The following is a 27770-nucleotide window of genomic DNA, read 5'->3' as shown; positions in this document are numbered from 1 at the left end:
GTGAGTTTCAGGTGTTCTTAGCCATGTAAAATTCACAGAATTAAGAAATGGTGCACGGTTTCATTTTGAACTGAGCACTTTGGATATAAGCACACTGCACATGGTGAATGTGTAGGTGCACACACACACTTCATTCTTGTCGCAGAGGAATTGTTGCAATCTGATTTAAAATGGTATGTTCTGTAAACCTGACTCTGTTTTCTCACATGAAAGGAAATTCACTCTGGCTCTCCCAGGACATGCTGTGTTGGCCACACTGACATTTGCTACTGTGCGTCCACACTGGTGGAATGGAGACACTTACAGCCTGTGGGGAAGCCAACAGTTTCTCTGTCCTCTGTCTTGCGTGTCTCTGGTCCTTTGTTCTGGCATGTCTCAGGTGTGAGTGTGGAGGCAAGTTAGAACTGTCACTGTATTTAGAATTCCTGTGTTTCTGGTCTTGCAAAATACACGATAGCAAAGAGTAGGTGGTATTGTAATAGGCTGCTGCTGCCGCCATCACTGTAGCGTATGGCATGTAGATGTCGTTACCAAATATAAAGTCTGCAAATGCCAAAAACAAGGAATAGCCACAAATTCAGGAATCATTATTGTTTCTATTTTGTGCAGAGGTAGTTTTAATTTCTTGATTGTAGTGACTACCTTTATGGATCTTACTTTCCACTTTTAATTTCTTGTTCTTTTGATCGCTGTAATTCTGCTTTTGTTTTTTGGTTTTTTTTTTTTTTTTCTCATTGTAGACTGGAGATTTATTTTCACAGTATTTGTAAGGAGTTGTAACTTTGGTCTTCATTAGCAGGATAGTGAGATGGGAAGTAGGCAGGCCCCTTTCTCCTTATGGATCAGAAGGAGCTCTTCTCATCTGACCTGATCTGACCTGTGTCCCCTAGTAGGGTTGGGTGTGTCCTTGCTCTTCTTTTTACTGGTGGTGGGCTGGGCCTTCCACTGCATGATGGTTAGGGACCTGGGTGGCCCAAGGAACACCCTTGAGAACTCTGTTGCTCACTGCTCTGAAGTATGGTGTAAATTTAGACTGTTCATTTAGTGGGACCTCAGTCATAATCTAAAGTGTTCATACTCATGGGACTGGGACTTCCTTATAGTTGTTATATATAGAAAACTAAGCATTTCTTATATACTTCGCTGCTGAGCTTCTATCTAAAATGTTACTGAAATACGAAAAGGCTAGTTTTATATAAATTATTTTTCATTTTTCTTTTACCCATATTTATACTAGCATTTTAGAAAGTTAAAGATGGTCTACAGTTCAAGTTAACCATATTAAAAATGAAAGGGTTTCTGTTATAGAAACCCTTTCATTTGGGCATTAAAGTTGGACTTTCCATTTATGATTTTTTTTTTTTTTTTTTTTAGAGTGCTGGGGTTAGAATCCAGGGATTTGTGAGTCCAGGCAAATGTCCTATTTCTGAGTTACAGCCTATGAAATTTTTCAAACAAGTTTTTCTTGCTTTATATTTTGATCTTTTTATCCGGTTGGTATTTTATGTATGCTGTTGTTGGACAAGGGAGAGAGAAAATTATCGAGTTACTGAACTTGTATCTATTATTCCTGGTCATCAGTATTGATATTGAGGGTGAAAACGGTGAGGGGGAGAGAGAGCAGTTGCTGGTGCTGCTCAGTAGTCTGCACCAGGAAAGGCTAAGGTGGAGCATTTTGTGACAAGACTTAGTTGCAATATCAGAGGCTGATAGATGATTTAAGTACATTCTTTTATGTTGGAAATGTATTGGATTCAAATCCCTTCTTACATTTTTAAGGGGATATATAAATCTTACTTTTTGTTCCTTAAATAAAATAATTTAACTTTCTAGACCTTCTCTATTAGGTTACTTATGTGTAAATATTCCATTGTAGCTTATTTTATAGAGTTGCACTGTTAATTTAAAAACTTTAGGTGACCAAGTAGATTTATCTATATGCATTAGCACTACTAACCGCACAGTGAGTTTATGAGTGTGTAGTGCTGAGTGCCTGCTAACACGTGAGCTGTGGGGACCGAGTCTGGTTCTGATGTGAAATTACTGTTTGGGGGTCAGACTCCCTCCTCACTTTGGGACACTTAGGTTCTGCATGTTTGTATTTTTTCCCCTTCACCACACTTGATTGAAAGAAAGAGGATTATGTAGGGTTGGTATTCAAGACATGTTGTAGTTTAAGTTCTTAAAAATGTATGATAAATTTATATTGGAATAATTATTTATTACATGATATTACATCACCCCAATGAAGAGATTAAAATTGCACACTTGCATGACAAAGGCCTGTGAAGGAATTGATGTGATATAAGTGTTTTGTAACTTCATTTTTTGTTCCCTTAGTAGAGCAAATTCTTATTTTTTTCGCCTTCACTGGTAACAGCTTTTATGGGAGCCCACATCAGTCAAGTTGGACTTGAACTCAGCCGCCCTGTACTGCACTTAGAATGATGTAATACCCCAAGATGTCTGCTGCAGGTGGTGCCTCATCGTATACACTAAGTGACATTTCTATCACAATCATTTTATGGAAGATGTGTGATAATCTGTTTTTACTGGTATTAATAAACACATACAATGAAGAAAACAGATAACAAATTTTAAGACCAAGGTAAGATACTCAATCAAGGCCATTTAATCAATCACATTCATCCCATAATAGAAACACATTCATATTCTAATGATCAGTCTAAAGTTCACGTTGAGGAGGAGGCCCTTCAATTGAGGTTGCCCAGACAATTGACAATGCACCATGTTGAAGGGTTATCCTGTTAATGCTCATTTTTTCCTCTGATCCATAACTTACTCAATTTTTATGGAAAATGTCAGCATCTGTTCTATCAGTAAGAAAGAACAAGCAGGACACATTAAAGGTTCTTTGTCAGCTATTTTCATTGCCAATGAAATGTATTCAGTATTGTAGATAATAAACCAGTTTTCCCACACAGAAGGCAGGAAGAATTTTGATTCTGTCCTTTTTTTACTTGACAGTTTTACTATGACACTAGACCCAGTAGATTTTTAGGGGAACATACGATTAATAGTATCATGGTGAACCATTCAACTGTTGATCTAGTCACTGATATCTAGAAGACACCACAATCAGTTTACTTACAACAACCACATCATCAGTTGCTTTTGTAGAGCATCAGCATCATGTTTTCAATGTTGTGGTCCTGGATGTCCAGCTGGGGCTACCCAGGGGCCCGCATGTCTGCATGGGAGGAAAGGCTCCACCTGCCCTTAGCTCAAGAAGCAGAGCTTGTGCTATGCACGGGATGTGTGAGCGGTGCCCAGGCCGTTCCACACAGACACCTCAGTGTTGGACCTGTGATGAAAGTTTCTGAGAAATACTTTTGTTCCAAACCATTAAGTAATGTAACGCATGTAAAACACGTAGAGTGCCTGGCACCGTGCAAGGACTCAGTGGTTCACTATTGTGACAGTAATGGTTATTACAATAAAAATAATAAAATCACCATCATTCTATTTTTATCCAAAAGTATAAATTTTGCTTTGGCATGAAAAATGATTCCCTTGACTGCATCATGCATGTGCGGAAAAAATTAAATCCAGAAGTAGCAGAACCCTAGCTCTGTTTGTGTGACACAGGAGGGTATTAGACTATGAGGTTGTGGTCTGGTAAGTCACTTAGCTGGCTCTGCTTAAATGTATTTAGAGACATGACCTCAGAGAATACCTAGTGTGAACATTCTAAGTTGTACTGTTCTTAACAGACATGAAAGATCTCAGGTAAATAAAAAAAAAACTAAAATATAAATTACAAAATTAAAAAGTATGAAGAAATTATGATGATGTAGAAATGGCCCTGGTTTAATAAGTGATTTCTCAAAAGTAAAGATACTATCCCAGAAGGTCTTGGGCAGAAATGAAGGGATTTCATTGGAAATTAGAGCATGATGAATTTTGAGTGGGTGTCCAGGAAGCAGCTAAGGATAGGCACTTCGCTCTGCGATGGGGAAGCGAGGACTTCAGAATTAATGGTGATGTTCGCAGAGTGGCATAGTTAGTACCTATTTGAGATTCGAGAGTATGAGGGGACAAGGGCAGGATCCTGGAATGTTCTTTCACTGAGGAAGACAGAACTCACTTTGGGACCAGGGGTTGGAGCAGGTCCTCTGCATTCTGCAGTGACTGTGGAGTGAAAGTCCTCCATGCAGGATTTTCCTGCCCCAGAGACCAGTGGTAGTCTTACAGGAAATAAGCAGAGTTCTGTGTCAGCTCATGGCTGCTCTCTCCTCAAAGAGGTGAGTAGAAAAGAGACTCTTGTTTAAAAGAGTCTAGCAAGAAGCAACAGCTTGTCTGCTAAGAGTACAAAAATTATGTGACAAATTTATTATGCTATAAATTTAACATGGAATTCCTTCATTTTCTATAAAGATGTCAAAAAAGCAGTGCTACCTCTAGCCTTAGGTCTTCTGAACTGCCCGCTGATGAGATGAGTTTCGCTTTTGCCGTATAAACAGTTATTGCCACTTGATTCTATTTGGCTGCCTTCAAACTATTGTTTGTATACTGTATTTGCTTGGCAAGGGGAGGTAGCTTTCTGTATAAGGCTCTGATTCTAACTAGGTGAAGACTTATGTGAATGAATGTACAAAGGTTTGCACTGTAGCTGTTGTAACAGAGCAGTGCACCAGGGCGTCCATGAACTGGATGGAGACCCGTGCTCAGCAGCCAGGTCTTCAGGTGCTCCTCCTCATCAGCCCCTCTGCTGCAGGTGGACTCCTCCCTTCCTGGCAGCTTTTCCTCAGCGTTGATGAAAAGTGAATGTTGTCTTTTGGTCATGATGCCTTTAAGTGTAGTTGTAGCTCAAAATGGTTTTTAGTATTCATAGCTATTTACATTTCTGTTTCCCAATAGAAGACAACTTCAGTATTTTTAAGAGGATATCCTGAAAACCAACTTGAAATCTAATCATGACAAGGAAGTAAAACACAGGCTCTAAGATGAGACAGTCCTTGCTCCATGCAGGAAGGCAGCCATCCCATCCACTGCCTCTGAGGAGGTGTAGAACAGCCTGCTGCTGGCATGAGTGGACGGATTTTTAAGTTGGTCTCCCAGTCAGGTTATATTTATAATGGGATTAATTGAGTTCATGCAGAAGCACCAGAAAACTTAAAACAGGGTTCTCTGGGGCTGGGAGCCAGATGAGGGACGGGGCCTTTTCATTAATGAAAGAACATGTCACAAGAAAAGCAAGAAAAAACCTAACAAAACCTAACCTGATAACCACATGTCTGAGACTTCATGGACTCATCCCGGGGTTGTATCTGGAGTCTGTGGGCTGACTGGATGATATAGGTGACTGGCACCTATTAAGAGTCTATAACATAAATAACACAAAAAGAAGGAAATAAAGATGATAAGTAAATATATCATTCCTCAAAGAATGACGCCTGTGTTTGTGTAAAATTTAAATGATTAAAGAGTGCTCCTGACAAGGGATCTCATATAGCCTGGAGTGAGGGCCAGAACTGGCCTTCCGTCTGTCCTTCAGCACTGGTGTGTGTTCTTTATAAGCTCCTAGCTCACTTGGGCAGAACGAAGAACCCCGACTGAGTGGTTCTTTGTTGGCCTCAGTTGCTCTGGTGGGCCCGAGCTGTCCTGTGAGGTCATCGCCCCCTTCTTTAGGAACTGTTTGTCCAGTGGCAGGTTAACTATAGGGTCAGTGGCCCTTAGTTTGCTTTCTTTCTCTGTCATTTGACTCTAAGGTCAGTAGGTCTCACACATACTCAGACATACAGGTTGCTGATCCACCTTCCATCCTGATGTCCAAGTGGACTTCTGTTAGGGACCAGGCCCTTTGGGAAGTTTAGTGTGCAGCACCTTATTTTAGCCTCAGTTAACCCATTATCCACTTTTTGAAAAATCAGTTCCAAGGACTGTGTTTATATTTCAGAGATAATTTCCAAGTTTTCTTTTGCTAGAATAAAGCGGAGGGCTTTCCTAACATCAGAGCTTTTAATGCTTCTAACTGATACTGACAGAAAGGTTTTGGGTTTTGTTTTAAAAAATCTTGATTCCTATGTATTTTAGCATTTTTGGTAATTGCAATTGACTTTGTTTCTTTAGGAACTTTTTTATTGTTTTACTTAGAATATTAGATTTTTTTCCCCCACTAATTTTTCTGCCAGTGAAGGAAAATGGTCATCCTTAGTACACAGAAAAGTATATTTTCATTTTTCCTTGTTTGACCGTGGTAAGGGAAATGCTTTCTGGGGTGTAACTAACAAGGATGTACTTTCAGTAACCTGATGCATCTCATCTCGTCAGTCCTGTGTGCTGTATCCACATTTATATATATATTTTTTCTAGCCTACGTAGTTGTCCAGCTTTTAACAAATAACTATGGCAGTATTTTAAACATGCTAGCATTTCAGGGGTATTCTACTTTTAAAAAACAACTAGGATCAGGTGGAGTCCTAGTTTTGGTACAGGGGCATTGCCAGTCACATGAGCTAAGGAAGCAAGTGGGCTGGCTGTTCCTCTGTCCTCAAGCCTTTCACATGAGGACAGATGGCCTGTTGCTGCAGCTGGGTGGACCAGGCTCCCCCGCAGCCTGCTCCCAAGGGATGGCTGCTTCTGAGGACACACCTGGGACATGGTTGAGTCAGTAGAACAGTTAGGACTCACTTAACTTTGGATAAGGGCATGCCTTTATGGGAGCAGCAGCTGTATGGCTGAGTGGCCACATCCCTCACTTAGACTTTGCTTTCCTTTTACGCTAACTGTGTAGAAGCCGACTTTAGATTAAATGACTATGAAGCACAATGACATTCTGTGGACTAAAAGGTTTTTTTGTATTTTGGGTTTCCCCCCTCTTTCATGTCCTCAGTAACTCATACCTGGCTTTGAATTAGGATCGGCTAGGAGGGTTCTAGTCTGTGCAAACTCTAATAAAAATTATTTTGAATTCTAGGATTTTAGAATGGTTGACTTAATTTAAAATTGTCTTAATTCCACTCTTAATACTTCACTGTGATGTTAACTTGGAAGACCTGCTGAAGATTAGTCTTAATTTTAGACCATTATATCTGCTGAGCACAGGATTCTTATCATTTGTAAATCTAAAACCGTCTGTGAACGCACTTCTATGCGTCTTCCTTTATGAAAGCATAACTTAAAACATGAAAATAATGTTGGTTCTAGAAATATTTATTGTTCAAGGTCTGTAATTGTATTTTAAAATGATGTAGTATTCAACTTGTGAAGGGATTTGTTTTGTCAAAAAAGTTAAAACCTCAATGTGTATCAGCCCACAGAAGGGCAGGGGTCTGCTTTGTGGCCACAGTCGGGTAAACCACAGTCACAGTTATTGAGCCTTTCTGATGGCCGCATAGCTCCTGGCAGTGGGTTGGAAGACTTCTACTGGGTCATGTGATGTTTGGTAATGCCATCTTGCTTGAACTCCCTGTGATAGACGAGACCACACTTCCTGTCCCTGAAGGAATGTGTGTCTGAGGCAGGTAGGCACCTCGGCACGATCACATACCAAGTAGAGAGTGGAGAAAGAAAGTATTTCAGACTCAAGAAAACTTTGGAAAGTCAGGAACTAAGCTGCTTGGAAATCAGTGCCACAAGCATGACCTTGGTGGACACAGGAAGCCACAGGAAAATTCTTGACAGTCTGTGTCCCATCAGTCACTGCATTTTTCTTTTTCCAAATACATCCTGTTGGATACTGAATAGATTATAGATGTTGTAGACTGAGGTCTGGGACTGTGTTGGGACCATACAGGTGGTGATATGTCACTTCCACAAATGGCATCTCCAAGTAAGCTGTCACGTGGTGCACATGGAGGTGGAGCCTGCCGCTGGAGTGAGGCGCACACTTGACTCTACTTGCAGGTGGTTTGCTGAGCAGAGAGCTGAGGGCCTCTGGGCCGGGTAGGGTGTGTCCATTTGTGGGGGAGGATGTGGTGAAAGTGGACCTTCCACAATCTGTCATGAACTGTGATATTGTAAGGTCTATATTCTGTATGTGGATAACAGACCCAATCAGGAAACGAGCCTTATGTGTGTCGCTAACATTTATATTTCCATTCGAAATGTGTATTCAGTGTTTATTTCCTCAAACAGACTTTGTTAATTTAGGAAATATCTCCAAGTGGAAACGTGCTAACTTTCTGTAAATCTTAAATAAAAGGTGCTGTTCCTTCCTCTGACCCAGGACTGGTTTGTGTTTTCTGTCTTTCTTTCCATTCCTTTCTCTTTTTATAGTTTTGAAAATTGTTTTATCCACACTGAGGGAAGAAGTGGGTTGGTGGATGGAGCATGGGCTCTCTTCCATGGATGATGTGCTAAACACCCTTTGGGTCTCAGTTCCTCCATTAGTCAGATGGGTCATCCTTGTGGGGCTATGGGAGCTGCTCTCTGAGCCAGGGCAAGCTTTGTGGCCACTGCTTCCTGAGGCCCTGGGCTTCCCTAGTACTTTCTCCTGTCTCATCTCAGAAGTACTCAGACCCCACCTGTGACCCTCATATCTGATGGATGTATTAAATTTGGAGTTTGAACTCTGAGCATTTCACGTTGCCTCTTTCTGGATGTTGATGTTAAAGAAGTGGGAGGTGAGCTGATGGGAGAGGGATTGGCAATGGGCCCTGTAGTTCCAACTAGTGAGCCTCCTGGTGACAGACCTTGCGCTGTGACATTAAGCTAGTGTTCTTCATGCTATTTCCATCTTCCTGAAAAAGGTGAGAAAATACATCGAAAGGCCTGTGTTTATTCCTTCGTTACATTTTTGCTGCTATGCGTCTAGTGAGACTAGAATGGAATCACACTAAGGCTGTCCCTTGCTCCAATGGCCCGTCAGAGCCACCGGAGTCCTTGTTAATTTATCCCACTTTAACACTGAGTTCGGATCAGAAAATACATGTTTTTTCTCTCATTGCTCCCAATAATTTCAATGAGATAAAGGGACAGCTCATCAATCAGTAAGGCTGCAAAATCAATGGGCCAGAGTCCCTGGTGAGTTTGTTTTTGTTTTTTAATGTGCCCTAATTACACTATCTAGCTTTGTGTTCACTGGCAAATAATAAGCCTGTAACATAATTATTTGTGTTTTTTGAGGTAAAGATGAAACAATTAATACTCTTTTGGCTTTGTTTTATCTCCAAAATTCAATTTTCAACACTTTTTAAGATCAGATAAAGACAAAAAAAATTAAGCACTTCTATTTGATAGATGAAAGGACTACCTATTTTCACATTTAAACATTTACTGGTAGTACTTGTCAAGTGAGGACAGGATGAATTGTGTAGCAAGGGTAAGGTTGTAGCTAGATCCTAATTTCTGTTCAGTGGAAGGGAGTCAGAAAGATAGGTGCTTTCTTTACCATTTCTCCCAAGTCTTTTCCTTAGATTCAAGTATTAAGGAAGGCAGAAATTATTTCTTACCTTTCTGTGGGGCAGAGCAGATGAATTGAGTGGGACCAGTTAGCAGTCAGGCTGCAATGTGTGTCAGTGACTTTCCTGACTCTTGAATCAGTTCCAGGGGAGCAACCTGCTTCTGGGGGAGCACAGTGTCCTCAGTAGAGTGAGAAACAGCTACTGTGAGATCTTTTTTGCAATTTCGCTTTTTTTTTTTTTTTTAAATTCATCTGGTATTTGGGTCTGAATATATTCGGTAAGAAAGGGCAAGAATATCCCAGAAATTAGTTTACTTAGAGATAATTGCATTTTCCTAAGTTGCTTTATTTAAAGGAATATGTCTTATGTACATATGTGTATTAAATATTGAGTAGAATAAAGTCCACTTCTGAAGTTCTCTATGCAGCTTTTACAAGTTTTATTACTTCCAAAGCCACTGGGTGATAGGGCAAGAAGTGGGCCATGTCCAAAGGATGTGGCCACCTGTTTTCTGTGGCTAGTGAACTATGGTTCACCTCCTTCATCTCCAGGTCTCAGACAACCCAGGAGATGAACCGTCAGAGTCTCCGTATGAAAGTGCAGATGAAACACAGACTGAAGCGTCCGTCTCATCTAAGAAATCTGAAAGAGGAATGGCTGCCAAAAAGGAGTACGTGTGTCAGGTGAGGGGTAGGCGGTGTATGATATATTGGTGAGGGCTTCTCATGAAGTCCTAGAACAGCAGACTGAGTTTCCAGCATCTTCTTCTTGCCCCGTTACTACTCATAGATATCTGTTTGGAAGAGTTAGAGTGTCAGCAGAATTCTGGTATTAAGTTGCCTAAGTTAACATTCATTCCCAGGTGGAATGTGTTTCATGTACAGCACAAGGTGTGTGTGTGTGTGTGTGTGTGTATGCTGTAAGAGGTAAGGTGCTAGGGTGATATGGTGCCTTTGCTGCCTATTTAATTCATTGGGTAGGCAGTCATGGTTTGGGTTGGTGTAATAGATCCAGATTCCTACAGTGGCACTGCCTGGGTCAGTGTCCTACCTGTGCTGGATTATGGGCTGGTGATCTTAAAGCTACTCACCTCTCTGTGCTTTAGTCCCTGCACCATTGTGAGGTGTAGTCTGTGTCAGTATCCTTGTGGGGCTGCTGATTCGTTTATAGTTGGAAAATGCCTCCATTGTTCCCATCTTTGAAAGGATGACTTGTTTATAATGGGACTATGCCATGGGTCTTGTTTTTTATTTGTTCTGTTTCATTTTTGACATTCACATGTGAGCTGAAAACGTGAGTGTATGTTTCTTGCTGAGGACCTGACACTGTAACTAACTTAACCTGTCTGTAGTCACTCTGGTTATGCTCATTGGCATGCCAGAGACAGAATCAAATTGTCCCCTGTGGTGAGGAGGGTCCCAACTGTTCACGCTACCCTCTGCTCCCCACAGCTGTGTGAGAAGACAGGCAGTCTCTTACTGTGTGAAGGCCCCTGTTGTGGAGCATTCCACTTAGCCTGCCTTGGACTTTCCCAGAGACCAGAAGGAAGATTCACCTGCACTGAATGTGCCTCAGGTAAGCCCCAGCTTCCAAGGCTGGGGGTTTATGTGGACATCAGGACGTTTATGCTGTCCTGTTCTGTGCTTTCTTCAGTTGCAGGTGACTCATTTGGCAGAGAAATCCTACACATACTGGCTCAAAGTGTGGGATTCCTCTGAGCCGCTCTCCCACTGTGCTGTATTAACTTGAACCACAGCATCACTGCACAAAGTAGTTCAGCATACAGTGACTGGTGGAGTAAGGAGGTAAAAGGCTATGCACTTCTCCAAATGTTTTTGGGTGCTAGCCTGAGCCTTGTTCTACACGGGTCAGTTGCATTGCACCTTCAAACAGTCCTGTCTAATTAGTAGACAGAGAATACTGGTGTTTGTAGAATTCTAAGTTCTTTACAAAGACTCGATCTAACTCAGCTTAATTTCAGCAAGAAGTTAACTGAGGAGCTGACTACCATAGGATCACAGTGAGAAGTTGAAGTGGACAGTAGCCCCTGCTCCCCACTGACTAGTCCCAAGAAGAGTCGAGCTGCCCAGGCAGCTGTGCTGCAGTAGTAAACGTCAGATACTAGTCTTTGTAGAGCCATAGCAAGTCTTTGCTATATTGGTGAGTGGGCCAGGAAGGAGAAAGACTTCTTGCATTTAGGTGAAGCTGGAGATTAGATGACAGTGAACTCTGATGACTGGGGTTTCTCCTGAAGACTCAGACTAGTCGTCATAGTTGGAGACAGCTAGAAGCTTTAGCTGCCTTGTGCCAGTTGCTCACAACTGCAATTTAACTCTTGTTCTCTGTACCTGTATCTTCTCTTTACCACTTGTTAGGGATTCACTCATGCTTCGTATGTAAAGAAAGCAAGATGGAGGTGAAACGCTGTATGGTAAACCAATGTGGAAAGTTTTACCATGAAGCCTGTGTGAAAAAATACCCTCTCACTGTGTTTGAGAGCCGAGGCTTTCGCTGTCCTCTCCACAGCTGTATGAGCTGCCATGCCTCAAACCCTTCAAATCCGCGGCCATCAAAAGGTACAGATAGATGCGCCCTTAAAACTTGGGTGTGGGTTCACTGGCAATGTGTGGGTGCTTCTGAAAGCGGGCCGGTTGAAGCCCAGCACGTGTCAGCAGATTATGAGCTCTAACAGTCTCCAAAACCTCCCGCTTTTCTGCTGACTCATCACAAGATGAGTCAAGTGTTTTTTCCCCCGTAACGTAAGACCTGCTTCCATTCCAGTCTTTCCATATCTGTTAGCACATTCAAATTTTTGATTTTCAACAAAGGATACTACCTGAGCTATTTCTGGATTCTGTTTGCTTATTTTTAAAGGCACTTCATATATCAGGGAAATTTTTTTGTAATACAAGAGGTAGAACCCTAGGCAAGTGCTTTACCACTGAACTTCGTCCTCAATTCAGAAATATTTTTAAATCAAATTATGTACGTGAAAGATAAGGCTCGTTGTGTGGGATTGGAGAGTGTAGCCTTATCCTTGTCATAAGGCTGATCTGTCAAGATACATTTTGCAATATTTAGGGAGAATTTGCTGTCAATATCTAGTAGGTAGAGTGGCCAAACCCCAAATGACAGCAGCACTAGGTTAAGAAATGCTGGTCGACTCTGATTTCGAATGTGATGTTTAAATGGTGTTTTTTTTTTCAAACACTGTTTTGAAACCTTTGCCTACCTGGAAAGTATTGTTACTAAATAGCTCCAGAGTCTGCCATCTTAAATTTTCCAGTTTTCTTAGGCTTGATGATGTTGGCCATCATAAAGTATTTGTGGTCCTCAGGATGTTATTTCCTTCAGGTAAAATGATGCGGTGCGTCCGATGCCCTGTCGCCTATCATGGCGGGGATGCCTGCCTGGCAGCGGGATGTTCCGTGATTGCTTCTAACAGCATAATCTGCACAGGCCACTTCACTGCCCGCAAGGGGAAGCGGCACCACACTCATGTCAATGTGAGCTGGTGCTTCGTGTGCTCCAAAGGTAAGGGTGGGCTCTGTGTGTATCAGCTCAGCAGAGGCCGAAGGTGTCACCTCAGTCCTCTGCACTAAGAGGGTCATATGGACTTAAGAAGGTGACTTTGGTGATGCCATTGAGCGTTGACTCAGGGTTGATATCCTGATGCTCGTGCTTCTGTTGGGTTTGTGGCAGTCACAGGCTGAGGGAGAGGGAGAGCCTAGCCAGGCAGTGGTGGTGCACGCCTTCGATCCCTGTACTCATCAGCCCAGGCAGGGGCAGGCAGATGCATAGCAAAACCCTGCTTGGGAAAACCAAGGAAAAAAAGGTCTAATGTGACCTGGAGAGACAGACACACTCAGGCTAGCCTGTTGTCTTCCTGTAGGGGGAAGCCTTCTGTGCTGCGAGGCCTGTCCGGCAGCCTTCCACCCTGATTGTTTGAGCATCGAGATGCCTGATGGCAGCTGGTTCTGCAATGACTGCCGAGCTGGGAAGAAGCTCCACTTTCAAGACATCATTTGGGTCAAACTTGGGAACTACAGGTATGCGGGAAACGTTTATGCTTCTCAGAGACTTCTTGTTCAAATGTGTTTTGTTTTATAGTGCTAAGTACTGAAAAGTTTGTCACTCTAAAGAATGTGTGAATCCTGTTTTTAATATTTATTATAGATGGTGGCCAGCAGAAGTTTGCCATCCCAAAAATGTTCCCCCAAATATTCAGAAAATGAAGCACGAGATTGGAGAATTCCCTGTGTTTTTCTTCGGGTCTAAAGATTATTACTGGACGCATCAGGCACGAGTGTTCCCATACATGGAGGGGGACCGGGGCAGCCGCTACCAGGGGGTCAGAGGGATTGGAAGAGTCTTCAAGAACGGTACGGAGATTAACCAGTGGAGCATACATGGTACTCTCTTGTGGCTTGTTAATCTTAATTTCTCTTCTTTTGAAATTTGGTATTTTAAAAAATTCTTGGACTAAATATTTTATTTCTACTTTTATACTAGGAAAAAAAAGGTTTTGTAGGGTGATGTATTTATGGAAGTATACTTAAGCTATTAAATAACTTTTCCAATATTAACTTGTTTTTTTTTTTTTTTTGAGACAAGGTTTCTCTGTGTTGCCCTGGCTGCCTTGGAACTCATTTTGTAGACCAGGCTGGCCTTGAACTCACAGAGATAGATCTGCCTGATTCTGCCTCCGGAGTGCTGAGATTAAAGGCGTGTGGTAGCACCATGCCTGTCTGAAATAAAGCTTTCTAAAATATACTATCTTTAGCCCTAATTATAGCTATTTTTCATAGCTGGCCTTTGTGTGGCATCTCTGGAGATGGTTTCCCATGGTTAGACCTCAGCTACTGATTCATTTCAATTCAGAAGACATAGTGGGACCTTGTGTGCCTTACACAGTGTCAGAGTAACCAGACTGACAGGAATGCTGTGTCTAATGTACAGTCTGAGAGATGGAGTGTAGAAAGTGTGGCTAAGCTGGATCATGGTCTGACAGGAAGGAAATAGGAGATAGAGGTGTGACATTTGCACAGGAAAAATGAGCATTTTCTCTAAGTGCAGAGCGAGTGTGGATAGTAGGAAAAGCTTAAAGTGCTTCCATGGCTCATGCAGGGAGAACTAAAGACAGGCCGATGGGCTTTGCCCTGGCAGATGAAGATCTGTGTCTTGGGAGCCGTTGTTTCCTTGCCTGCAGCTGAGAGTTGAGCAGGCACCAAGCAACCACACCCTGTTGTCTTTCCCTGATGTCTCAACATTCGGGAGCTTCAAGAAGTCTTAGTAAGAATGGATCGCTATCCAAAGACTCTTAAAATTATCAGGAAGGAGAGATTCAGGTAGAGACTGAGGCAACTTAGTGAGTTTGATACGGTTCCAAATGTTGAAAGAGGGACTCAAGGCTGCTGACTCCTGATAATTGCCTGCTCTTACGTTGGGCCCACTAATGACCGGTCAGCAGCTGCCAGCTTAGCCCATCCACTGACAGGCCTCAAAATGACATCGACAGTCTGTGAGCTTTGGGTGTTGATGTAGCCTTTGCTGATCTGAACCAGAGCTTCTTGTCAAAACACTTTTGCTTTCACAGAAAATAGAAGTTCTCTTCTTTTCTTGGTCCAGTGTGCTCTAAGCACCAGCCTTGTCCTTAGAGCTCAGTACAGAGACTGGGTAGAGCCTGACAGAGACACAACTGGACTGTGCTGAGCTGGCACAGATGAGCTCTTAGCCACTAGAGACTCACTTGTCTTTTCACGGGTTGCATAGCCTATAGCTTCCTGAAAACCAACAACAGTACTTAGCAATGAGTATGGGGCATAAATGTTAGATGTACTTATTCACTGAAATGCATTCCTTATATTCTGTTGACTTTTTAGCATTGCAAGAAGCCGAAGCTCGTTTTAATGAAATCAAACTTCAGCGGGAAGCCCGAGAAACACAGGAGAGTGAGAGAAAGCCTCCACCATACAAGCATATCAAGGTGCTGGGCCTGTCAGGAGTGTGTGTGTGTGTGTGTGTGTGTGTGTGTGTGTGTGTGTGTGTGTGTGTGTGTGTTCGTGTGTGTGTTCGTGTGTGTGTTCGTGTGTGTTCGTGTTCTCAGCAGAGTAGTGAATGTGACTTTTGGACTACTGAATTTTTATACAGTGCAGGTGTGTTTGTTAAGAGGTCTATCAGAAACTGTCTCTTTGGGTCCGGTGATGGTTATTAGGGTGCATGTCTCCAAGGTGGGTCCTTGAGGGGCAGTATGAGTGTGCAGGGTCCAGGCTGCCTGCTTACAAAGTAGAGTTATGGCAACGTGCTTTTCTCTTACAGGTGAATAAACCTTATGGTAAAGTCCAGATCTATACAGCTGACATTTCTGAAATCCCAAAATGCAACTGTAAGCCCACGGATGAGAACCCCTGTGGCTCTGATTCAGAGTGTCTAAACAGGATGCTAATGTTTGAGTGCCACCCGCAGGTGTGCCCTGCAGGGGAATACTGCCAGAACCAGTGTTTCACTAAGCGCCAGTACCCGGAGACCAAGATCATCAAGACCGATGGCAAAGGGTGGGGCCTGGTTGCCAAAAGGGACATCAGAAAGGTGTGTAATGTGTCTTCTTCTTTTTGTGCTGTGTAGTGATTCTTCAGTTTGTGTTTGTGCGAGTCCTAGAATGTATGTGGATGTGCACGTGCCATGGCATGTGTGTGTAGATCAGAGGACAACGTTTGGGAGTCCGTTCTCTCAGGTCATAGGGCTTAGTGGCAAGGTCTTTCCCTACTGGATCATCTCACTAACCCTCCCTTCCCCTTATAAGAATTAACGGCTCCCTGCTTATTGTGTGCGGGGGTGTTTTGTTTTTGCATTTGTATAAAATATTTTAAGTGGTGTTCAGATTTAATTATTATAGTTGAAAGTTGTAAGTATGCATGAGGGTACAAACCTGGTATGTGGCAAAGGCGGGCAGATCTCTCTTGAGTTAAAGGACAGTATAGTCTTTGTTGTAAGTTCCAGGCCAGGCAGGGCAACACAGTGGAGACTCCCATCACCCCTCAAAAAGAAAAAAAAACCAACCAAAGCAACAAAACCAGTTTTAAAAATAACTTCTATCAAAGTTAATACTAATAAATATCCTTGAAGCATGTCTTAGGTCGGAATTATAATGCTTGCCTCTAGGAAAAGAGTCTGTGAAAGGATTGCTTTTCCTCAGACTGGCAGTCAGGTGCTCAGGCTATCCTGCAAGAGCTAAGGAGGCATCACTATTTGACATTGTCTCAGCATAATCTAGTATGAATTAGATATCAAAAAATTCATTGGCAGGACTGGGAAGATGTCTCAGTGACTAAGAGCACTAGTTGTTCCTTTCAAAGGACCTGGGTTCTGTTCTCAGCACCCACACGGTGGCTGTCAATCACCTGTAACTCCAGTTCCAGGGAGTATAATGTCCTCTTCTGGCCTCCAAGGACACCAAGCACATGAGGTGTACACATGACATATATTCAGGCAAAACACCGTATACATAAAATAGATAAATTCATTGGTGAGAGGGTTAATTTCTTTTAACCCTGTTTCTGCTTTCAGAGTCACTTGCCAGTATATCCCCTTCATAGAGACACAAGTGCAGTTGTTGTTTACCTTGTTACAAACTGGCCCTGAAGTGCTTTTTCATGATGTAGGGACCAGTAGTTTCAGACTCAGGGTCCATGACCAGAGTGGGTCCAGCATGGATAGTGCATGCCCTGTAGCATTCGTTGCCAGCCATGTTTTTTTAAAGGACTACTTAGACATACCCTTCTCTAGCCTTCTTCCTTGGCTGTCACCACTGTTGCTTCATGTAGATTTGCTGTAGAACCTGCCTGTCAAGGTCTTCATAACCTCTTTCCTTTGGTGGGTGGGTAGGGGACTCTGCATGTAATGATTACTTATATGGACCAGATATGTTCCTAACAGGCAAGACATTGTAAAAGCAATATGGAATGTTGCTACTTTGAGAAAACCATGATATATTTGCCACTGGCAATCTTATTTATAAGATACCTACGAGGTCATTTGGTATTGATCGATAGTGTCCTGGTGTCTTGGACCCTGATTGTGAGAATTGTTCAGTATATACTCAGTTATGATATTCTTCTGATTTCCAGGGAGAATTTGTTAATGAGTATGTTGGCGAACTGATTGATGAAGAGGAGTGTATGGCAAGAATCAAATATGCACATGAGAATGACATCACTCACTTTTACATGCTCACCATAGACAAGGTAACGGGAAGCCTGTGTTGCTGTTCATTCCTGAAGTCTTGAACATGGACCAGGAGAGTTCACCTGTAGGATTGGCCTTTGTATTTTGTTGACATTCTCATTTCTTCTCCTTAATAACCTTTTTCTCCAAACGTTGGCATTTTTTTTTTCTGAATGTAGAGCTGCTCCTTGGCAGAGAACATCCTAAGCCATATATGTTGAGTATGGTATAAACAGTGTACCAAGAGTCTTCTTAAGACTAGGGAAAGAAAGGAAAAAAGCATATCCTTAAGCATTTCAAACTATCTGGGCTATACCGTAGAGTCGTGTTTGGCTGTGAATTGATCCATTACTTGTGAATCCTGTGCATTCCCTGTGTATGTGTGCCCGCGCCTGTAGGTGTGTGTGCCTGTGTGTTTGTTGCTCAGGCTGACTTCAAACTTCTGAGTTCAAACACTCATTTACCTTAACTCCTAAGTAAGTGGGACTAGAGGTGTGTGCCGCTCCCCACAGTCCTGTAGGCCATAGTTCTAAACAGATGGAACCTATATACTAGAGGGTTTTGGTGTTCTCAGAATGAAGGTCACTAGGCCTAGGTAGAGAAAGACTGGTACTCTGTGTCTTTTGCAGCCAGTAAGCTGAAAACCTAGCAGAAAAGTGGGAGTGGCTCTGTTTCAAAGGCAAGACTAATAATAGTGCTTAAAAAGAAGATAGAAAATAGCTATTGAGCAGGCATTTTGAGTAGAGCATAGCAAACAGATTCTGCTCTCTGGGGATAAAAGGCCCCTGTAGAAATAGGAGTGGCTCCAAGCACCTCAGCCAACGGTCCCCGTTGGAAACGACCATTTTTAAACTCCATTTGCTGTAAACTGTGGTATTTGTCCATTTAGTGAGGTCAGTGTCAGAGAAATAAGAGGGTAAAAAATTAAAAAAGACTTAGAAGATAATGAGGCCAAGTATAGTGCATGCACTTGGGACAGTGAGGCAGCAGGATCTTGAGTTTGAGGTCAGGGACCACATCTCAAAAAGCTGAGGGGTAGAGGGCAAGGGGGTTGGGGGTAACCAGTGAGCAAGCAAGCCTGTGTACAGGGGTGCAGCAGCTGTTAGCAGCTAGCCCTGAAAAGAGAGAGAGAGAGAGAGAGAGAGAGAGAGAGAGAGAGAGAGAGAGAGTGTGTGTGTGTGTGTGTGTGACACAGGACTGAGAGCAGGCTCACGCAGAGCCTTCTGTAGGAGGTGATTTTAGTCTGCTAGGAAAGCTGACAGGCTAGGGCTGTGGAGACCACCAAGAGTCACCACTGCAGAAGGAGAGATGCTTGGCTGCACCAGAAATGCTCTTGTACCCTGTGGTGATGGCTCAAGAAGAGGCTGTTGCTCATTACCCCATCTCATTTTCCCTTCCTTCGTTTAGAGCTTTACATTAACAACCAAGACTTTCACAACTGTGCCTGCCCTGGAGAAGGCACAGGTTCAGAAAAATCCACAGACATCACCCATTTAAAAAAAAAAAAAAAAAACAAAACTCAGTGAGAATGGTCTGATTAACAGAGTTACTATGTTATTAGAGTCAAATGTCCAGTTTTCAGCCAAAAAAATTCTAAGTCCTACAAAGAACAGAAAAGAATGGCTCATTCAGAGCAATAACTAAACCAATTTTAACTTTTTAAAAAAAATATTTTATGTATGAGTGCTCTATCTGCATGCACACCTGTGTGCCAGTAGAGGGCATCAGACAGATGCCCTACAGATGGCTGTGGGCCACCACGTGGTTGCTGAGAACTGAACTAAGGACCTCTGAAGGAGCAGTCAGTGCTCGTAACCGGTCCCCAAGTTTAGCTCCGAAAAAGACCTCTTAGATCTCCAGAAAAAAGAAAGAAGAGCATCACCTCAAGAAATTGTCCTCTAGCCTCCATACCTGTACCATGGCACACATAAGTGTGGGCACACACACATCAAACAAATAAATGGCTATTAACGAAGAAAACAAGATAGAACGCCTTTGAGAAATAGCACCCAGGCTTGAACTGGCCTCTGACTGTGTGTATACACATGTATACAAACCTTGTTAGTTTTCTGAAGGACCTAAATTCAGTTCATATGACCCGTATCAGGCCCAACTGCTTCTAACTCCAACCCCAAGAGATCTGACACCCTCTTCTGGCCTCTGTGAGTAACCACACTCAGATGACACATTACAGTCCCAGAGACACACAAACACATAAATACAAATAAGTCTTTTTTTTTTTTTTAATTCAATTGGAGAGGTCTTAGGTCAACTCTCCTGGATTACATGGCACAATATCAGAAACCAGAGACCTTGCCTCACAGACAAAGTGGAAGCAGAGAACTGACTTCTAAACAGTTGTCCCCTGACCATCACATATGTGCCTGTAGTCACATATCTGCATGCACATTTTAAAACATGTATTTACTTTGATTGTGCACACTGTGGCATACTTGGAGAGGTCAGAAACGACTTTCAGAGGTCAATCTCCTCTTCCATGAGTAGGGTCTGGAGTTCAATCTCTGGCTATGGGGCTTGATGGCAAAGGCCTTTATCTTGTGGTAAAGCTATTTCACCAGCTGATAAGTATACAAATATAGCTAAGGCATGATTCAGCAGGCTCGACTGTTCATCTGCCATTTTCAAGAACACACAGAACTGGCTCTGGTGTTAATTTAGTGTAGTAAGAGGCAAGTCACTGAGCTACACCCTGATAACTGTTTCTGCTTTTATTCTCCCGGAGTGAATTCTGAGTCCTGGGCTGAGGTGATCTCCTTCCTTAGCATCTGAATTACCTAAGACTATAGGCATGCCCACCAAGTTTCTCTATGCTTACACAACTGATGGGTGCAAATCATGGAGGTTTCTTAAAGGACCCAAGTGTTTACCACCAAGAGAACCCCCTAAGGTCAGCACCTGTCAGGTGGCACAGGCACGGTCTTCCCCAGTGTGCCTCGAAGTGCTCTGTGGTCTGCAGGCACAGCTAGGAATGCTGTTGGCATAGATCCATCCTGCTCAGACATCAGGGACCTCAGGACTAACACAGTAGAGCAGAGAGCCTGCTGAGCTGTGGTCGGTCTAGAGGTTTTAGGGAGCGGGTGCATCTGTGTACCCACCTGCCCATGTCCTGGGGGTTCTTACTTCTATTGTACGGGAGCACTGGGATTTCAGGGAGTCCGTTCCCAGTGCCACTGTGTGCTCACATCTGTAACTGTGCTGATTGCCGTTTTAGAGCTGTCAGCCCGTGCCTGACCCTTTCTCGTCAGCATAGCGTGGTGTCATGGCTCATTGCTCCGGACGGTGGGGTCTCGAGCTGTGATCGTGCCTTACTCGCTCTTCGGGAGCTGACACCGCCTGCCTATCTGTAATGCTGTTTGCTGTTGCCTAGCAGTGCTGGTTCTCCACAGGCTCTTGCTGCCCTCCTACATCTGTGACACTAGTATTTCTCCTAGCTTCTTTGTTGCTAGGGTTTGTTGCTAGGGGTGATGTTATAGGTGCCAGCCCACTGTCCTTACCAGTGATCACTTGGGTTCTCTTTGTGTTCTGGTTCTGAGCAAGATAATCTGGACTGGTTGAGAGGTATCTGGTCCAGATGGACAACAGAATACCATGATTTGATTTTCAGTGTAACTAGCAACATTATTATCTGATACAACCTACAGCATGCAGATTCCCTTTAAAGATAAAATGTCATTGACTTTTTCCTACAGGACCGCATAATTGATGCTGGCCCCAAAGGGAATTACTCGCGGTTCATGAACCATAGCTGCCAGCCCAACTGTGAGACCCTGAAGTGGACAGTGAATGGGGACACACGGGTTGGCCTGTTTGCTGTGTGCGACATCCCTGCAGGTACATCACTCTCTGGTGCCGTGTGGACAGGCAGGGGCATGGCTGCTATCTAGTGTGACTGAGTGCAGAACACCTAGGATAAGGGCCTGCGAGTTCTGTTTTGGATGTCTGTTTTATGAAGTAGAACGATGAGCTCTGTGGGTCACGGCGTCACTGTGTGTGCCTGAAGGGGGTGCACATTTCCTTGAGGCTGACTCTTGACTTCAGCATTCACCGCCTCAGAAGGACAGGGGCCTCTAACAAAGCATCGTGTCTCCTTTAGGTACAGAGCTGACTTTCAACTATAACCTCGATTGTTTGGGCAATGAAAAGACAGTCTGTCGGTGTGGAGCCTCCAACTGTAGTGGGTTCCTTGGAGACAGACCAAAGGTAAGGGCATCACAGCTTCTTTTTTTCTTTTCTTTTTTCTTTTTCTTTTTTTTTCTTTTTTTCGGAGCTGTGGACTGAACCCAGGGTTGCACATGCTAGGCAGGCGCTCTACCACTGAGCTAAATCCAACCCCCACAGCTTCTTTCTGTGAAGCTGAAACACACAGCTCTGGTGTCACTGTGGCTTTCTGGTAAGCAGTACCTCTGCCCAGTAGACTATTGCTGTGACCATGGCCGGATCCCTCTGTGTGCAGGTAGGGGTCAGTGAGGCCCTCTGTTCGTGTAGGCCACTTGTTAAGACTTCCTCACTGATGAAATTCCTGTGAGAACTATCCTAACGAAGCACCAACAGACGTGTGCTTAAACATCAGGACCATAGTCTTGGTCTTGAACACAGGCCTCTTTCCCGTTCCTGTTGATGACTGATGACCTGTGGTGTTCCTCAGGTTGAAGCCTTATCCTGGCGTCTGTTGCTTTCCGTTTGGTTCCATGTGTCTGTCTTGACCACTGCCTCCATTATCCTGTCCTTTTTGTTGTTTCCACTGCTGTAGGTGGAGTCCAGAGCCTATGCCTGCTAGGCCAGTGCTCTCCCACGGAGTCATGATCTCTGTCACCAGTCCCTTTCAAGTTGATTACAAATCATGTTTGCTTGATGCCAGTGTTGTTTTTATTGTAATTACATTCACAATGACTTCTGAAATCATGTCTCCAAGGACATGAATTTTGGGGCATCCCTTGCATGCAAAAGGCCAGGGCTATCATAAGCAGCTCCACCCCGGCTGCAGACTGAGCCTGTCCTCGAGATATTTTCTGAAGGTCTGCTACTTTGACACTGGGTTGCCCTTATCTGTTGTGCTCATAATTGAGTTCTTAGCTAGGAGGAGAGGCCAACACTCTGGCCATGGCTTTGTCAGCAGACCCCAAGCATGGCGTTATTGCGTCTGTATGTTATACTTTTTTAATTTTTTAAAATTTATATAAGCATTCTGTAGCTGTCTTCAGACACACCAGAAGAGGGCATCCAATCCCATCACAGATGGTTGTGAGCCACCATGTGGTTGCTGGGAATTGAACTCAGGACATCTGGGAGAGCAGCCAGTGCTCTTAACCACTGAGCCATCCCTCCAGCCCCTGTATTGTGTCTTTTGTCTTAGCAGGAGTTGCCTAAGGTGTAGTGGCTCATCCCGTTGGCCATGACCCTCTTCTCTGTGTAGGGTACCTTTTTGTGGTGCTACGAATGGAACCTTCAGCTCTGAGCTACATTTCCAGCTCAGGCACCCTTCTGTGGGAACAGCCTCGGGGTCTGTGATGTCCCTCTGGGCCTTGCTTTTTGGGCATCTGTGTAGTTTGCTATACAGATAAAGTTGTGTACTTTTTTTTTTTTTTTTTTTTTTTTTTTTGGTTCTTTTTTTCGGAGCTGGGGACCGAACCCAGGGCCTTGTGCTTCCTAGGCAAGCGCTCTACCACTGAGCTAAATCCCCAGCCCCTAGTTGTGTACTTTTTATTGCTTCAGTCTGTCTTCTTTTATGGGAACTATGCTTAATTCTTCATTCTAGACATCAACATCCCTTTCTTCAGAGGAAAAGAGTAAAAAGGCCAAGAAGAAAACCAGGAGGCGCAGAGCCAAGGGTGAAGGAAAGCGGCAGTCAGAGGACGAATGCTTCCGCTGTGGTGATGGCGGACAACTGGTGCTGTGTGACCGCAAGTTCTGCACCAAGGCCTACCACCTATCCTGCTTGGGCTTGGGCAAGCGGCCCTTTGGTAGGTGCACAGCACCCAGGCCAACTGCTGATGACTTACAGAGGGTTTGCCTGCCATTCTTATTAGGTCTTTACTGACTGGACCTTCCCTGGTTGCAAATTCATGGAAAGCTTAGGCGGTGAATGGCTCCGGTCCAGAGAATCTCCTGAAGTACAGGTTGGGTCAGGCAGTAGCTTCCAAAGCCCATGTAGAGTGGTCATTCCATACGCACCAAGATCCAAAGTGGTGTGCACCAGACAGGACTCTATTGGAAAAGTCAGGTTCCACTGTAGCAGCCTCACCATGACCAGTCTCGTGTCACTGGAGGAGAGGGCCTGGTTGTTAGGCACCTCCCCTAACTCCCTCCTCAGGACTTACAGGCACTGTCCCTGGAGATAACAGAGCTAGCAGGAATTGCTATTTAAGATGGAGCCACAGATTTTCCTCTTACTACCCCTACCTACTCGAGAGACCCATCAGGATGAAATAGAAAGACTTTACTCAAAGACATAAACCTCATAATGGCTTTACTATCTGTGGTGGATTTGACAGCTATCTTAGTCCTCACGAAGTGCTTCAGAGATTCATATCTAAGCAGAAAACGGGTCCTTTATAATAAGCAAGCACAAGCCAGGCATGATAGCTTACACCTTTAATCCCACTACTTGGGAATTTCTGAGTTCAAGACCAGCCTGATCTAAAGAGTGAGTTCCAGGACATTCAGAGGTACACAGAGAAACCGAGTCTCAAGTAGACATCTGCTAGTGACAGTGACCTGTGTCTAGTGCAGCTGCAGTTGGCAGGGATGTATGCTATAGTCTGCAACACCAAGTACCTGCCTGGCCTTTGAGCAGCAACTACTAGCTTCTCTGGCAGCTGAATGAAAGGCAGACTCTTGTGTTAATTTGCATTTATTTGACTAGCCAAATAAAAAGATGATTTTAAGTTAGGTATGCTGGTATGTTCCCATTGGCCCACCAACTCAAGGCTGAAACAGGAGGATGGCTAGTTAAAGGTCCCAGTCACTCAGGGAAACATACTGAGATGGGTGTATCTTATTATCCTCCACCCTGGATATTTTGAAGCTATGATTCTGTCACTTCCATTTGCTGATGGTGTGTTTTTTTGCAGGGAAGTGGGAATGTCCTTGGCATCACTGTGATGTGTGTGGCAAACCTTCTACCTCATTTTGCCACCTCTGCCCCAACTCATTCTGTAAGGAACACCAAGATGGGACTGCTTTCCGCTCCACCCAGGATGGGCAATCCTACTGCTGTGAGCATGACCTGAGGGCAGACTCTGCAAATAATACCAAGACTGAGAAACCCTTTCTAGACTCACTCAAGGCGAAGGGGAAGAGGAAGAAAAGGCGGTGCTGGCGAAGGGTCACAGACGGCAAATAGCGCTTGGTCAGATCCTGGGGTGGTGTGGGGCAGCCAGTCCTGCCTACAGTGGGAAGGCAAGCACGGCACTCACCCCAAGGACCCAGGTCATAGTGCTCTATGTATAGGCCTACTTGGGTGGGAGGCAGCTCCTCTCACCACTGAGCCATCCTCAGCAGCTGTGCTGTGTCTGCACTGATGCTTGTCAGCTGCATGCTTGGCGGTCCAGGATAAGCAAGCCTCACTACACAGCGTCACCTCTACACTTGAATCTGAGACCAACGTCAAGGTGCCCTCCCATTTCTATTTTAGATTAAAGTTATGATTGAAGATTAACTGGCATGTGAAATGCTTTTATCTTACCTGTAACATCAAGACTTTCCTAAAGGTCACCATTAGCTCTTTCCTGATGGTGCAGGCTTCTACTCACACACTGCCCTCTACTCAGGGCAGGCTGGGACTCAAGCCCTGGGCTCCTTCCAATCAGGATTGATAATTACTTTGTTGTTTTGAAACAGCCTATGTTCTTTGTATTAATGTGAATTTTTCCTCAAAGTGCTTTGTTTGCACTTTGAGTGGCTGTGGTTGTAAGGTTCCTCTCGGGGTTTTCCTTTCTGTGGACGTGAACAGTGACGGCCGTGTGCGGCCTGTGGAGCAGAGCAGCTGCCTTTGTGTGCCTGTTCTTCTCTAATGCCTTTTGACCACCATCTGGGGGGAACCTTGTACATTTTCTTCACTTGGTATTTATTTCTGGCATTTTATTTCCAACATACCTTTGCTAAAACTTTTACACACTTTACCATTTACCAGCTAAAATGTTGAGTTGCCAGGCAGATAAAAGCTATTGAGCAGAGGAGGAGGTAACCACAGGATCCTGGGGGGGACACAAGACAGCCTGTGAACCTAGGCTGAGCTTTCTGTTTTGTGCATTTGTCTGTGGAGCCTTGAGCTAGTTGTCGCTTATCTCCACCAGGGCACCACCTGGTCTCATGGTGGTCAAGTCTGATGGTACCTGTTTCCCTATGAGGTTAAGTGATCTCTTATAACGGCCCAGCCCAAGGACTACTGGACTGTCTTGGCAGACTTGCTTCTGTCCTCCCAGGGGTACATCTTGGCATTGGAGAGCTTGGGACACCCAGAAAGGAGACCTCAGGCTTTCTACTGGGAGGGAAATACATGCAGTGCATCAGCAACAGATGGCTTTAGAAAAGCTTCAAGGCAAAAAGGTTAAAGTAGCCTTAAGTCCCCGAGGTTTGCTGTCCACTGCTGTCCGGCTGTCCTCTAGCCTTGTAGAATTGCAGTCTCCATTTGAACCAGGACTGACTATTCATAGTGGTCAGCACCAGCCATGACACCTGCAAGCCCAGCCTGTCATGAGCACTGACCAGTGACCATCCCTTTGGCACTTCTATAGTAGACCCCAAAGTTGAGGCAGCTTTGCAGGTAGCCTGTTGCTTCCCTAGGCACAGGCTCAGTTACCTCTGGAGACACCTATTTGACCAGACAAGACCAGGAACACTTTTCAGTAGAATTTAATCTGGCTCAAACTGCTCTGTAAAAATATTAGATGGTTCATAAATTTCTGCAATTTATGGCCCAAGTTTGGAAGACTGCTGGTAGTGATAGGCCAGACAGCCTCATCACACGCACATGGCCCGCCCTGATCTTTGGAGCCATGGTCCCCAGGCTCCCTGGTGGGCCCGTCCTTAAAGCATCAGAACTGGCTTTGCAGTACACTTTGTTGAACAAATTAACTTTTTAAAAAAAATCTTAAGTAAAAATCTTGGGATTTTTTTTTTTTGGTTCCAAATTATTTTATGATCTTTCTGAAGGAAATATTGTGAACATTTTAGACAATTTCCCCTTTCCAAAAGTATTAATGAACAAGTAACACTAACTCTGAAAGCCAGCTGAAGATCTATTTACAAATCTGAGGTGATGGCCTTTCCTACAGAGACCAGCCACAGGCCTAGGGCTGACTGGAATGTAAGGTGTTCTGAATCTGACAAGAACTGCTACTTTGTGAACATCTGCTCCAGTTTCTTTTTCCTTAATGTGACATAAACAAATGAAAGCTGCCCATGTCCCATACTCCTCAGGAGCCTTTGGCATCCAAAACCAGACAGGGTGTTCCCTAGTCAGCACACACCTGTGCGGGAACTGTAGCAGTTAAAACCTTGGCACTTGTAGGGTGGTCCATCTGGCAAGAGTGATGAGGACCCAGGTGCTATAAGGAACATCCTGGCACTTGGATGTGAGGATTCCTAGGGTCTCAGGCAGGCACGCCCAGGTTGGCATTTCTGATGACTTCCAAGTGACCCCTGTAGCATGATGTGTGAAGTGCCCATCTTCCACAGAGTTAAAGATAAAAATGTTTTGATTAAAATTAACACAAACACCTGTCAATTGCCAAATATTTTCATCTACATGGAGTGTAGCTGATGACTGTTAGCAGAATAAAATGCTGTGTCCATGTGTATCATGGTGTCACCATCCTGTTGAGACGTGAAATGCCCTATCAGAAATTAAATTTAAATTTAAATGTGCCTATTGGTGTCTAAACTTGATACAATATAAAGTCAGGTTCCTTTTAGGAATGCTGGGTGCTGTCACTAGGTCTGATAGTGAAGGCTTAAAAACTTGAAGTTTGGGGGGAGGGGGGAGGTAATACTGAAATATAGATGAGAATTATCAGTTGGGGGGAAAATAGCATTTAAAGTGGCAAGTTGTGTTTGGAAAACTGTAATGAGTATTTTTTTATTAAAAAACTTTAAAGGCCTTTTTCTTACACTTATTTAATATGTAACTGTGTTTGACTCCATTTCCTGGGTGCCCAC

The 27770-nt window shown here is 43.9% G+C and overlaps 1 protein-coding gene and 1 long non-coding RNA gene across 12 annotated transcripts in view; one reads left to right on the top strand and one right to left on the bottom strand.

The window, feature by feature from the left end:
* Nsd2 (nuclear receptor binding SET domain protein 2) overlaps nt 1-27727 on the top strand; it is a 78675-nt gene extending 50948 nt beyond the window's left edge. For 8 of the 11 annotated variants that reach the window (XM_087584325.1, XM_087584323.1, XM_087584322.1 and 5 more), the window contains 13 exons: nt 9920-10051; nt 10820-10943; nt 11744-11944; nt 12723-12902; nt 13261-13417; nt 13545-13750; nt 15251-15354; nt 15687-15956; nt 17495-17611; nt 21302-21443; nt 21706-21812; nt 23368-23572; nt 24683-27712. In XM_087584325.1, coding sequence (XP_087440451.1) covers nt 9920-10051; nt 10820-10943; nt 11744-11944; nt 12723-12902; nt 13261-13417; nt 13545-13750; nt 15251-15354; nt 15687-15956; nt 17495-17611; nt 21302-21443; nt 21706-21812; nt 23368-23572; nt 24683-24954 — 2217 coding nt within the window. In that variant the 3' untranslated portion in view covers nt 24955-27712. 11 annotated transcript variants of the gene reach the window in all.
* On the bottom strand, nt 17574-21040 carry LOC134481859 (uncharacterized). The gene is made up of 2 exons (XR_015637513.1): nt 20708-21040; nt 17574-17849 (listed from the first exon to the last, which is right to left on the bottom strand). It is a non-coding gene; the product is annotated as an uncharacterized LOC134481859 (long non-coding RNA).
* Nucleotides 27728-27770: the final 43 nt, after the last annotated feature.

The sequence above is a fragment of the Rattus norvegicus genome, chromosome 14, assembly GCF_021556685.1.
Source record: "Rattus norvegicus strain SHRSP/BbbUtx chromosome 14, alternate assembly SHRSP_T2T, whole genome shotgun sequence".
Lineage (NCBI taxonomy): Eukaryota > Metazoa > Chordata > Mammalia > Rodentia > Muridae > Rattus > Rattus norvegicus.
The sequence above is the reverse complement of the archived record's forward strand: the minus strand, read 5'-3'. Positions and strand labels throughout refer to the sequence as shown.